General features: G+C 40.8%; 1 protein-coding gene across 1 annotated transcript; it reads right to left on the minus strand.

Annotated features, from left to right (window-relative positions):
* Window positions 1–6,872: 6,872 nt before the first annotated feature.
* Window positions 6,873–9,444, minus strand: LOC105047736 (leucine-rich repeat extensin-like protein 4). Its single transcript, XM_073258834.1, has one exon. It carries the CDS (start codon window positions 9,395–9,397, stop codon window positions 7,271–7,273), a length of 2,127 nt encoding a protein of 708 aa, XP_073114935.1. The 5' UTR covers window positions 9,398–9,444; the 3' UTR covers window positions 6,873–7,270.
* Between the last annotated feature and the right edge of the window lie 3,106 nt (window positions 9,445–12,550).

Genomic DNA, 12,550 nt, shown 5'->3' on the forward strand with positions numbered 1-12,550 from the left:
ATACAAAATCTTGTCCCTTGTATAAGTCATTCAGAATTTAACACTAACAAGATGTCTTAATTCAAAATAATCCAAACTTTGACTTGAATAATTAATACACTTCACCATCTTCAACAATCACAAGAAAAATAAATAAAATCTAATCCAAAGATAGTAATACGAATTATTAAAGATTTTATCATAACCTGTGTATCATACTCTGACAAAATAAATTTTCTTCTTTAAATTAACAACAATATCAAAATACTTTTGATCCACTTAGAAAAATAAAGTTTTGACTTGAGATTCAATGCTACTTGAAAGATCAAGGAATCATATTCAGAATATGATATTTTGAGTAACCAAAGATTTCATCAAAATGTGTATCTCATATTCTCATAATAAAATTCAAGTATATTTTTCATCTAAGATTGAATTTCATATATGATCCTCTTATAGGTTCAATGCTCAAAAATATTTCTCTCTCATATGATGAAATTTCTTCTTAGACCATACCCTAATTAACTTTCTTTGATAAGTCCAAAATTCATAATGCTCAGACAATTATCACCGAAATAATAAAAAAATATCATGATCTTCAATCATATAAGTTTTACATTCCAAAATCCTCTAGTATACTCAACATAACTTATCAATACCTCCCACTTCATTCCAAGGTCAACTCTTTTCATACTTAGGTCAACCTTGCTAATTGAAATCTAATATGTACTCATCAATTTTATTATAGACATCATATACCACTTATACATAAAGTTTCATCATAGTATTTATTGATTCAAAATCCAAATATTGATTCCTTTCTTTTATGTCAATCATGTTCCTTATGATCATAACCTAGGTTTAAATATCACTAAAGTCATAATTTTAAGTAATTATAATCTTAAGCTTAAATACCACTTAAATCATATTTTCTAATGATCATAACCTAAATTGTAATATCATTCTATTACATCCTTAATGATTATAACCTTAAACTTTGATATTATCTATCATACTCTATTGATTTTAATCTCAAAGTTTTGATATCACTTATATGACAATCCCTAGTGACCTTAAACTTGGGCTCTAGTACTGTTCTGTTATATCCTAATCACTTGTATCATTGTCTCCAAATAAACGTAACCTAACCTCTAAGCTCAGATGCCACTCTGTCATATCCTACTGATCTTACATAAGGTTTTAATATCTCTTTATAATCTCTAGTGATCTTAAACCTAAGCTCTAATATTATTCTATCTCATCCTAATCATTTATATCATAATCTCCAATGATCATAACTTAAGCTCTAATATTACTCTGTAATATTCTAATCACTTATATCATAATCCCCAATGATCATATCCTAAGCTCTGATATTATTCCATCATATCCTATCACGTATATCATAATCCCTAATGATCATAGCCTAAGCTCTGATACCATTCTGTCACGCCCCGAACCCAACACCCGAGTCGGATACGTGATGGCCGCACACTCCTTAGAGCAAGCCCTAAAGAATATGCAAGGCCAAAATAAATCATTACAATCTTATCAACCATAATATTTAATTTCAACAGTAATTCATAAAACTTGCATAATAACAATTAACATTCCTTCAATTCTCTGATCAGATACTATGACACTCTATTTATCTTTCTGCTCACCCGTAAATTCAAGCCATAGCCAATCTAAGTCATCCTGCAACTCTGAGAAGAAAAAGAAAGATGAAGGGGTGTGAGCTTTACAGCCCAGTAAGAATTCCCATATCACACTGATATAGTAATATAGTCTGAAAATAAGGATAAGCAATAAAATATAAAATCTCATGTTCAATGTCCAGAATAATGCAAACATTCATAAATTTTCTGTCTTGTCAAAATAGATGCATCATCATATGTTAACCGGTGAAACACTTTTGTTCAATAATTGTTTCATATCTTATCTTTCATTTCTCCTTTCATAATCATATGATTTTAACATTTTCTTTCTGGCTCTGGACTATCCAAGTCTATACCTCAGTCATCATCCGGATCGAATCCACTTTAAAAAGTCTTTCAAGACTGTCCCAGGATGAGCTCCTGGCCGGCTGTCCCACGTACCAAAGCCCGTGAGAGGCTGTCCCAGGCATAAGCTCCTGGCGGGCTGTCCCAGGCATGAGCTCCTGGCCGGCTGATCCACCTGTAAGCCAGTGGGGGCTGTCCCAGGCATAAGCTCCTGGCGGGCTGTCCCAGGCATAAGCTCCTGGCCGGCTGTTCCACATGACAAGGCTAGTCCATACCATATATCTCTTTCTTTTCATTTAATCATTATGTGTTGATTTCATCAATCAATTCTGTCTTGCATTATGATCAATTCAGATATGTCATATCCATATAATCATGCCATCAATCTCTGATACATATATATTGACATAACATACTCATGCTCAAAATCAAATAACAGTATCTCAGATATAATAAATTCATCGATCTCAAATCCGATAATGCAAAACCAACGATGCAAGACCAATAGTAAAATAGCATATATAATAGTGATCATGTACAGGGATTCTTACCTTTACCGGTGACTGATCCAAACACAGAAATCAATGTTCTTCTTTGATTTATGAATTTCTCTAACAAGATATTCCACTCGATATCATATGCAGACAATCATCTCTTCATAACCCTGATCAATATAAAAATCACATATATGGAGAAAATTACCGATAATCGATCTGATAACACAAATCTAGGATCTCTCTTAGGATTAACCAAAATTAGGATTTACCTAAGTATCTGGATCCTCCACTGATCCATAAGACTTCTAGAGAGAGAAAATTCCTGAAGAGAGAGAAAATTCTAGAGAGAGAAAGTAGAGAGAGAAAGTGGAAAGAGAAAGTGGAGAGAGAAACTTTCGTATCCTTCCGATGAGGCATTCATGATCGAGATCATCAGAGGTCCTATCAGGGTAACTCAATATGAATCAAGTGTTACAAATTTCGAATAGGATCGAACTGGGATCAGATCTACTGCACGAATTTCGGAACAACCTCAGATCATCTTATTTTCATCTTCAAGTTTATTCTAGGATTCATGATGCAATCAGAGAGAAAGAAAAGATCCTAGAGAGACAAAATCCGTAAAGAGAGAGAAAAGTCTAGAGAGAGAATCTAGAGAGAGAAAATGTAGAGAGAGAAGGTAGAGAGAGGAGAGAGAAAAGAGAGAGAAAGAAGAGAGAAAGGAGAGAGAGAAAAATTCTCTCCTTCTTCTTCTTATTTTATTTTATTTTTATTTTTATTTTTCTCTTTTTCTTTTCTTTTCTTTTTCTTTTTCCTTTTTCTTTTCTTTTTCTTTTTCCTTTTTCTTTTCTTTTTCTTTTCTTCTTCTTCTTCCTTTCTTCTTTTCTTCCCGCGGGTTCCGTTGGGCCAAAACAGGGGAGGAAAAAGAGGGTGGCTCGGGCTCCGACGACTTGGCCGGAGATCCGGCAACGACGGCCAAGCATGCAAGCTGGCCAGCGGCAGGGTCACCCTCCTTGTTGCCGGCGGCAGAGAAGGAAGAAAATCATAAAAACAGGGTATCCCTGTTTGAGCCCGAACCGGAAGCCCGAACCGGCACCTCGCCGGCTTCCAAAAACACCGGTGACCGGAGAATAACAAGGAGAAGAGGAAATACCTTGTTCCGGCGGCCAAAACAGCTCCGGCGACCTCTTTTCTTCCGATCAACCACCACGGAAAACTCTGAGAAAAATCCCTCAAATCCCCTTGATTTACTTCGAAATTTTTGTTGTAAATTCCTAAAGGAAGGTTGGAGGATCTTATAGTGGAGGTTTCCTACCCTAGCCGGACTCTTTGAGTCTGATTTTGCCGGAAATCGTGAAGGAAGAAGACTCCGGCTAGGAGTCTTCCTCCTTCTCTGTTCTGTTTTTTTTTTTTTTTTTTTTTTTTTTTTTTTTTTTTTTTTGTTGTTGGGCCATCTGGGTTACAGGCCCAAGTATACGGGTTGCTACATTGATGGCCGTTGAAACAAAGCTAAAAGCCTCAAACGGGTGAAGCCTCCAACTCCCTGGCCTGAGGCACTTTCGGTGGTTGGAATAGGGTTATTCCTTGGTTCCCTAGATATAATCATATAAAACAGTGCGGGCCTCGAGGCAAAAATATTCTTTGGGTACATGGAAAAAATTTCCTTTCGTTCGCATAACAATAACCATAGACCCTACCATATTTACAAACAGGCAAACAAATGCTGTTTCTCTACCCCACACAGTTTTATGTCCGAAGTTCTTTCCAACAATTTCTGTAAGGTCACCATACGAACATGGATAGTACGTGGGAATCCAGACAAGTAAATTGGAGCGGATTCATTGGCTTCTGATGGCGTGGTTGTTATACTGCTCCTTTCTCTCCTCCTGTAGTTAACTGTACAAATGATATTTAATATGTGCAGAACTGCAGATTACTATTTCTGAGGGAATCACCAGCACACTGCTTTAAAAAAACTTAAAAGCAAAGAAATAATAATTGGCATTCTTTTAGAGATTCGAAATATTCTTGCTCTCGCTTCTATGTTCTATACTTGGAAAACCAGAATTATAATAATATGTATTTGAGAATAGGATGGGAAAATAGTGGAGTTCCAGAGCAGTTTATATTGATACGCCTGTACGGAAGATAATTTATTTAAACTTATTTATTGATAAAAGTTTGAAATTTACTTGTTCTTACCACTGAGAGGCTTAGAAGGCGCAGATACTGCTGCATCTACTGGTTGAAAGGTTTGACATGAAGAATTGAGATGCAAAAAGACTACTTTATGGGAGTCCGCAAGCAACCGGACAAGTCTTACTGTTTTAGGAACTTGAGTTTGAAAACGAGTCGCCCATGAAGCAGAATCACAAGATGTAAAATAAGAATAAAATGGAACTATTATGTCTTATTCGTTATACATACATACTTCTTAACAAGGACTTGATGATAAAGAAGATAATGTTTTAGATGAGATTGATCGAGACCATAATTGGCCAAATTCTTTTTAGGAGTGCTGGTAGTGAAGGAAAGGAGAAGAAGAGAGGTGACTCGAAATTAATTATGCACCAAGGAATCAAGACTACATTTAGTGAAACGAAATTTGATGACAAAATTACTGGTTGGTTTGTTTTGTTAACTTATATAAGGCAAGGAGAACAGCAATTAAATATGCAACGAAGAACAAATCATGAATCACAGAAGGCATTAAAAAAAATGATCACGTGGCTTGAGCAAATCAATGGGCGTCAATCCCCTCAGCCTAGTCACATAAGTGCAAAGATCCTAAATTGGTAAAATCTATAACAAAGTTAATCATCGTATTAATGATTCCTACCAACCATTCCGTAAAGCCAGTAGAATTAAAACCAACTTAAGGAAACAAGTTGCACCTAATTGGCACCAAGATGTGATGACTACGAGTTTAGACCAAAAGCTTCCGACAAAGAACTAACCAGAAGGGAAAACTATTAATTGCACATTTAAGATCATTCAATTGCTGGGGCTTGGACATGCATCCTGGGGGTTGCACCAAGTCACGACTGGCTGGCTTGCAGAATTAGGTTTTCTACCATACGGTGGCTTGGCTTCTTGACAGTTTCTGATCCGGAGAAAAAGGTGGCAGAGACACATGCTGGTCTTATGTGCTGTGTGCCCTACACAAAAGAACGGAGTTGGCCACCATCTACCCCCAAAACAAATGGGTGATGAGTGGAACTCCAACTTGAGAGTTTTAACTCATTCCAAGTCAAGAGCTATAGAGATGGATGGCATCCTAAGCCACAAATGGGTAGAAAAAGTTTTCAGCACAGAAACCGTCACATCCAACATGAGACATAAATAGGATCAAAATCTACAAAGAAAGGTTGAAAAAATAGCTTTCAAGGCTATCGCTGTCGATGGAGATGGTGGAGAAGACTATCTTCTGATGATTGAAGTAGTGACAGGAAAGTCCCATGACTTGAAGGTTCAGAAAGAAGATTATGTTCCAACCAATGAATGATTACAGAAACACAAACCTAGACACCCATAAAACTATGGTTTGGTATCAACTCAGATACGTATGAGCCAAGGGCAAACAAAGAGGAATTGAGAAACTCCAGAAAAATTGAACGGTAATGTAGACAACAGTTACCATGAAAAAGGAGCGAAGAAAATAGGGTCTTCTTCTCCCTTCCAAAAGACCTATGAACATGGCTATACCTGAAGACAATCACCATGTTCTTGGTAACAAACTATATTTAGCAAACACAGAACATAGGAGTAGGAAAATAAAGAACAGAAATTACTAACCTCAGACTCAAATGCCGAATCATAACAAGTAGTTCAAAGAACGCAACCCGCTAACATAACATCGTATCCCAAGGATAAGCTCTGGAAACAGAGTCATCTCCCGGGAGGCAATGGAAATTGTTATTATATATTATATTTAGAGGACACACCGGCCTCTCTCCGGGCCCTCGGTCGGGAGATTGAGGCCCGCTGCAAGGGCTGGGTCCGATTCTTTTAGACGTGTGCACGCGTATATGTTTTGTCTCTCTCAGGACTTCTGGGAGTATGCTTTTGATTCGAGACTATTGAGAGTTTGGGAAATTAGAAGTTTTTGTAATTTGAATTTTATCCTCATACTTTTTCCACCATTATGACAACTTGCTTTGATCATCTCCGCTCTAAAACGTAGTAGCCATAGAGCAGACCTTGTAAATCTCAATGTTCTTGTTTCTCTGTGTGCTTGACCATCTTTAGATCTGGTTTGTTTGCATAAGAGAGAACAGATAGAGCCTAATTGAGAAAAGCATTATGAAATAACACAGCAATTGTATCAGAAAAGAAAGCCAAACCGAACACTTACAAGCGATCAAGTGGAAGGCAATTAATTAACACACCAGGATCTAAGAATCCATAAATAATCATATTATGAAATCAAAATAAAAAGAACAGAGTATAATAGGAGGAGATGATACCACAATTGATCTACTTGAATCTCATGCTCTCTATACAACTCTCACTCTCTGATTCCGTCTCTTCATAGCCATTTATTCACAACTCAAATATCCGTAGTAATCCAAATAAATATGGAGAGAAAATTTTCCCCATCGTTGCCATTTCTCTCTCCATGTCTTCAACCATCTCTTCATCACCTCGACGCAAGCTGCTTTGAATACAAAAGCCAGATAAAGCACTCCCTGCCTTCTTGTCTTCTTTCTCCGATGGCGATCGGCAATAGAAAGGAAGATCAACAAAAACCAGCGGCAGGAGGAGGGCGAGAAATAAAATTATCAAAAAGAATCAATAGTAGAAAGGAGGAGGAGGGGGAGATGCATATGAGATTCCAACAACTGGCGGCAATGGGCCCTCATACAGAGAGGGTGGTGGCGGAGAAGATGGCGGCAAGAACTCCCAAGGCTTTGGAGGTGGCGGAGGGGATGGAGAAGGGGGAGGGGGTGCTTCATAATGAAGCGGGGGTAGTGGTGATGGCGAAGGCAGCGGCTCATAGTGAAGTGGTGGTGAAGGCAGTGGAGGAGAAGGAGATAGTGGGGGTTCGTAAGGAACTAGTGCTGGTGAAGGAGAAGCTAGCGGTGATGGTGGCGGCGGAGGCAGCTCCATGCATGGAGGCGGCGGTGGTGGGGAGTTTGGTGGTGGCGGCGGCGGCAAATACAGTGGAGGCGGCGGCGAGTTGGGTGGTGGCGGTGGTGAGTTAGGTGGCGGCGGCGGCGAGTAATGTGGTGGAGGTGGAGAAGCATAAGGTGGTGGAGGATAGAAGTGCGAGGGAGGAGGCGACGGAGGTGGAGGAGAGTTTGGCGGAGGCGGCGGTGGGGGGTGGACGCAGTAGATGGGCGCCGGTGGCGAAGGTTGAGCAGGAGGCGGGGGCGATGGAGGTGGTGGCGACGGCGGCGGCGGAGATGGGGATGGTGGTGGAGGAGACGGCGGGGGTGGGGATGGAGGCGGCGGAGACGGCGGGGGTGGGGATGGAGGGGGCGGAGATGGGGATGGGGGGGGAGGAGATGGCGGGGGTGGGGATGGAGGAGGTGGTGAGGGCGGAGGAGGGGATGGTGGTGGAGGAGACGGCGGTGGTGGGGATGGAGGAGGAGGAGATGGCGGAGGAGGCGGCGGCGAGAGAACCGGGGGAGGAGAATGAAGAAGGACCGGATTTGGCGGTGAGAACACCGGCGGAGGTGGAGGAGGGGATGGCGGCGGCGGCGGAGGGAGGGAGGGGATGAAGGGGGCGCAGCGGAAGGCGGCGCAGTCGATGGGTTGGGACAAGAAGGACTTACACTGGCTGTCCGATCGTTGTGCCGGGCGGCCAGGCAGGCAGTTCTGAAGTTCGTCGAACGATGGCACCCTGAGGCACTGCGGCGGCTCTCCAGTGAAGAAGTTATACGAGTAGGTAAAGTTCTGGAGGCGGGGAAGCAGGCAGATCTGCGCCGGGATCTGACCGGAGAGAAGATTATGAGCCACATCCAGCTGCTCCAAACTCAGCATCCCGGCAATGGAGGTGGGCAGCGGCCCGACGAGCTGGTTGAAACTGACGTCAAAAACAGTGAGGCTTTTGAGCAGGCCGATCTCCGGGGGCAGGCAAGCTGTGAGCCCATTGTTCAGGAAAATGATCTCGTTCAACGTTTTCGACATGTTGCCGATGCTCCGCGGGAGGCAGCCACGGAACCGGTTATTGGCAAAGACCACGACGGAGACCGGCGAGTTGCCCAGGTTCTCCGGTATGTCGAAGACGAAGCGGTTGTTGTTGATGAAAATGGCGTCGAGATCCTTGTCGAAGAGAGCCTTAGGGACGCCGCCCTCGAACTCGTTGTAGCGGAGGTCGAGGTATCTGAGAGAAGGGAGTTGGAGGACGATCTCGGGGAATTTTCCGGCTAAGCGGTTGTTGCTGAGGTCGAGCTCGAAGAGGAGGCGGAGGTGGCCGAAGGTCCGGGGGACGATGCCGCAGAAGCGGTTGGAGTTGATGTGGAGGAGGGCGAGGTCGGAAAGGAGGCCGAGCTCGTCGGGGAGGTAACCGGCGATGTCGCCGTGGTTGAGGTCGATGCCTGCGACGACGGTAAGGTGGGGGTCGGAAGGGAGCGGGGCGCAGTAGACGGAGGTGTAGTTGCAGACATCTGGGCCGACCCAGTTGGCGGTGAGGTTGAGTGGGTCGGAGAAGATAGCGAGCTTCCAGGCCTGGAGGGCAATGTAGGCGTTGCGGAGGCGGGGGTTGGGGAAGACGAAGGTGGGGTCCACAGTCACGTTCTCACCGCACCCGCCGAGCTGGTCTCTGTACGTGAGGAGCTGCCGGCGCCGGATGTAGCCGGCCTCCGCGTCGGTGAGGCCATGGCTGGAGAAGGCGGAGGATAGAGGGAGAATAGAGGAGAGAAATAACACCAGGAGGAGGAGGAGGAGATCCAGTTCTAGTCTATCCTCCTTCATCTCATCCTCCTCCTAAGATGGGTGGGGGGAGAGAGAGAGAGGAGAGAGGGGATTGGGGTTGATGGAGAGGAGTGCTGTGGGGGCTGCTTTGTAAGGGGCTTTTGGAGGAGAGTAAGAGATTTAAAACATCAGGGACAGCTAAACACAGCTCCAATGCCACCATACGAAGAAAGAGTGGAGGTTCTAGAGAAAGAGAGATGGACGGTTCTGATCACTCCTCTCAATCTTTCTACGAAATACGGAAATTTTTCATTATCTACGGCCTTTTTATTCATGCCTATGTTATGCCATATTACTCGCGGCTTTGATGCAAAGGAAAAGGGTGCTCCCTCTCTTTTCTTTTCTTTTTTTTCTTTTTTTCCCGTGGACAACTGAGTTGCAGAGGTGGTTCCGGAAGAAGGTGTGGATCGGAATTAAAGTGATTGGATTCTGCGAGGGACTGTATAGAAAGGAGAGACTTTATTTAGTGGTTTTGAATCTTATTCGTTTCAACCTGGCAAGGCAGGGATTGGAATAACTTGGAGAGAGAAAAGTTTTAGAAAGGAAAAAAAAAAAAGAGAAGGAAGGAATAGATTAATAAGAGGTCCATGTACTGTGCAAGCATTCGCACGGTTAGTGGGAAAACCGTTCAAACGAAACTGGTAATGTTTCTTGTCGATTTTCTTCAGAGTTGAATGCGAAAAATGGAGATTATCAAGGGAAAGAGATTGGGTTCATCTTGCTTGTTTGTTGGTCGTAGCTGTCGGATTGGTCCGTTTGAGGAGTATCGGTTGCCAGATTTTTCACAAATGACTGCCCTTCTCCACGGGGAGACGTTTAAGTTGAAAAAGTTTCAAAGAATGGCTATACATTGGGCCCTATAGAACCGACTTTGGCTCCACTGGAGTTCAAACAGTGAAGCGTGCAACCTTCACCAATCCATTGCCACTTGCTGATCTTATCTTTTCTAGTGGGTTGATCATATGACCTGACCTAGGTAATTATATCTATTGTTGCTGAGCTTCAGACGAGGTCCATAGACAATTGAACTGGAGGTCATTTGAAAGATGAACCAAGGAGCCAACATTTGTAACCACAAGTTTACTTATTGGAGATTATTCAATTAAGGATTCTTTGATAGTTAAATTAGTCAAAATTTAGAAAGCAATCGAAAGAGAGAAAAAATGAAATCCATTGGGTGTTTTCTCAATTTTTTTGAATTCAATTATGATATTAATGGACCTACAATTTGAATAATTATTATACCGTAATGATGCAACGATGGTGAATAATTATTATGTCATAGTGAAAATATCGGTTCATGTTTGCACGAGCAAAAGAAATGTTCCGGAAGGTCCGATTGGAATCGAACAACCACCATTAGTATATGAATTGGTGATAGATGACCAAGATAGCATATTGATTGATGTCAAAGATTGAAAAATTGGTTATCTTTGTAATAATATCTAATCTAAGTTGCATGACCTAATCCCAAGTCAGCAAGAATCAAATGTTGCATGCAGGCAAAGCGGCGAACCAAACAAACGACTAGCGCAAAAGAACTTGATCACTCTTCAAAACTTTGGCTACAATCATAACCAATCCGGTCTAACTTATTTGATCCAAATAAGCTTTGCCCTTCAGTCCATGTCAAATCAAATCTTTGGATCGTAACTGTTTTCTTCGGATAAATGGAATCTAAGCTAAAAGGACTCGAATTTAACAACTGCCTCCAAAAGATTGGTCTGGTATTCTAACTCAAACCTAGCTGAGCCGAAAATATCTCTGATCCAGGTTCAGCTCGAATAAAACCAGGGGTGAATCAATTTGTACGACACCATCTCTCATCAACTTAATGGCCTCAAACTCAGGGCTAATATGGAAATTTCAGCTATGATCATGGTCTCACATGGATTCATGCGGACAGGATGGATAGGTGGTTGGGGCTCCAAGATAACGTTGGGACCCACGGAGCGGGAAGACGACGTTGGCCGGGCCTACACGGCCTCACCTGCGCACTTAAACCGTAGGGGCCGAGCCAGAGAGAGTCTGGCACGCCGCGTCGCCGTGAAACTGAGCCGCCTCCTGCTCCCCGTGCCGGGCGGTGGTTACTGGGGAGAGCTTGCGACCACCTCTTTTAATTTTTAAATCGGTGTAGATATATCAATTGCCGTACACCCCGTTCTTAATGGTCACGCAAAGGGGAGAAAGGATGGTACGTGGTTTTAAAGTCTCGTGCATTGTTGGACCGTGTCCGTGCCGCTATGGAGTAATGATCACTTCCAGCTTTTCAGTCTGCTAGATTTTTACTTCAAATACCAAAAAAAAATAGAGGCTGCCATCCCTCAGCCTCATCCAGGCCTCTAACCCAGTGCCTGGGCAGAAGGAATCACCGCATCAGGTAAATTATGCTTAATCTATTTATTTTTAAAAAAATAAAAATAAAAATAAAAATAAAAAATTAAAGATAAATTTTTAATTTTATTTTTAATTTAAAAATAAATTTTTAAATAAATTTTATATAAAAATAATTATTAATTTTAAATATAAATTATAAATAATTATTTATTTTTGATTAAAATTATCCTTACACTCTTACGTGCTTATATCTTTTAAAATACTACAGTATTACATTATCATAATATAATATTTTTTTACAATAAAATAATATTATATTATGTTAATATAATATTTTTTACAGTAATATAGTATTATTTTATTATATTAATATAATATTTTTTACTATAAGACGATATTATATTATATTAGTGTAGTATTTTTTTATAATAATATATTATTACTTTATTATATTATATTAATACAGTATTTTTTTATATTAAGATAATATTATATTATCATGGTATAGTATTACTTTACAACAATACAGTGTTGCTTTATAATAATGTAGTATAACTCTATAATAGTATAGTATTATTTTACAACAATGCAGTATTGCTTTATAATAGTGTAGTATAATTTTATAATAATATAATATTATTTTATAATAGTATAGTATTATTTTATAATAGTACAGTATTATTTTATAATAATATTGTGTTGCTTTATAACTGTAGGGACAATTGGATTATTTCATGATATTTAGACAGTTATTTTTAAATTATATTTCAAATAAAAAAATATTTAAAATTTAAATAAATAATTATTTTTAAATTT

Source organism: Elaeis guineensis, chromosome 6, assembly GCF_000442705.2.
Source record: "Elaeis guineensis isolate ETL-2024a chromosome 6, EG11, whole genome shotgun sequence".
Taxonomy (NCBI): Eukaryota; Viridiplantae; Streptophyta; class Magnoliopsida; order Arecales; family Arecaceae; genus Elaeis; species Elaeis guineensis.

Coding starts and splice junctions, on each gene's coding strand:
- LOC105047736 (XM_073258834.1), bottom strand. CDS start 9,397: ATGAAGGAGGATAGACTAGAACTGGATCTCCTCCTCCTCCTCCTGGTG.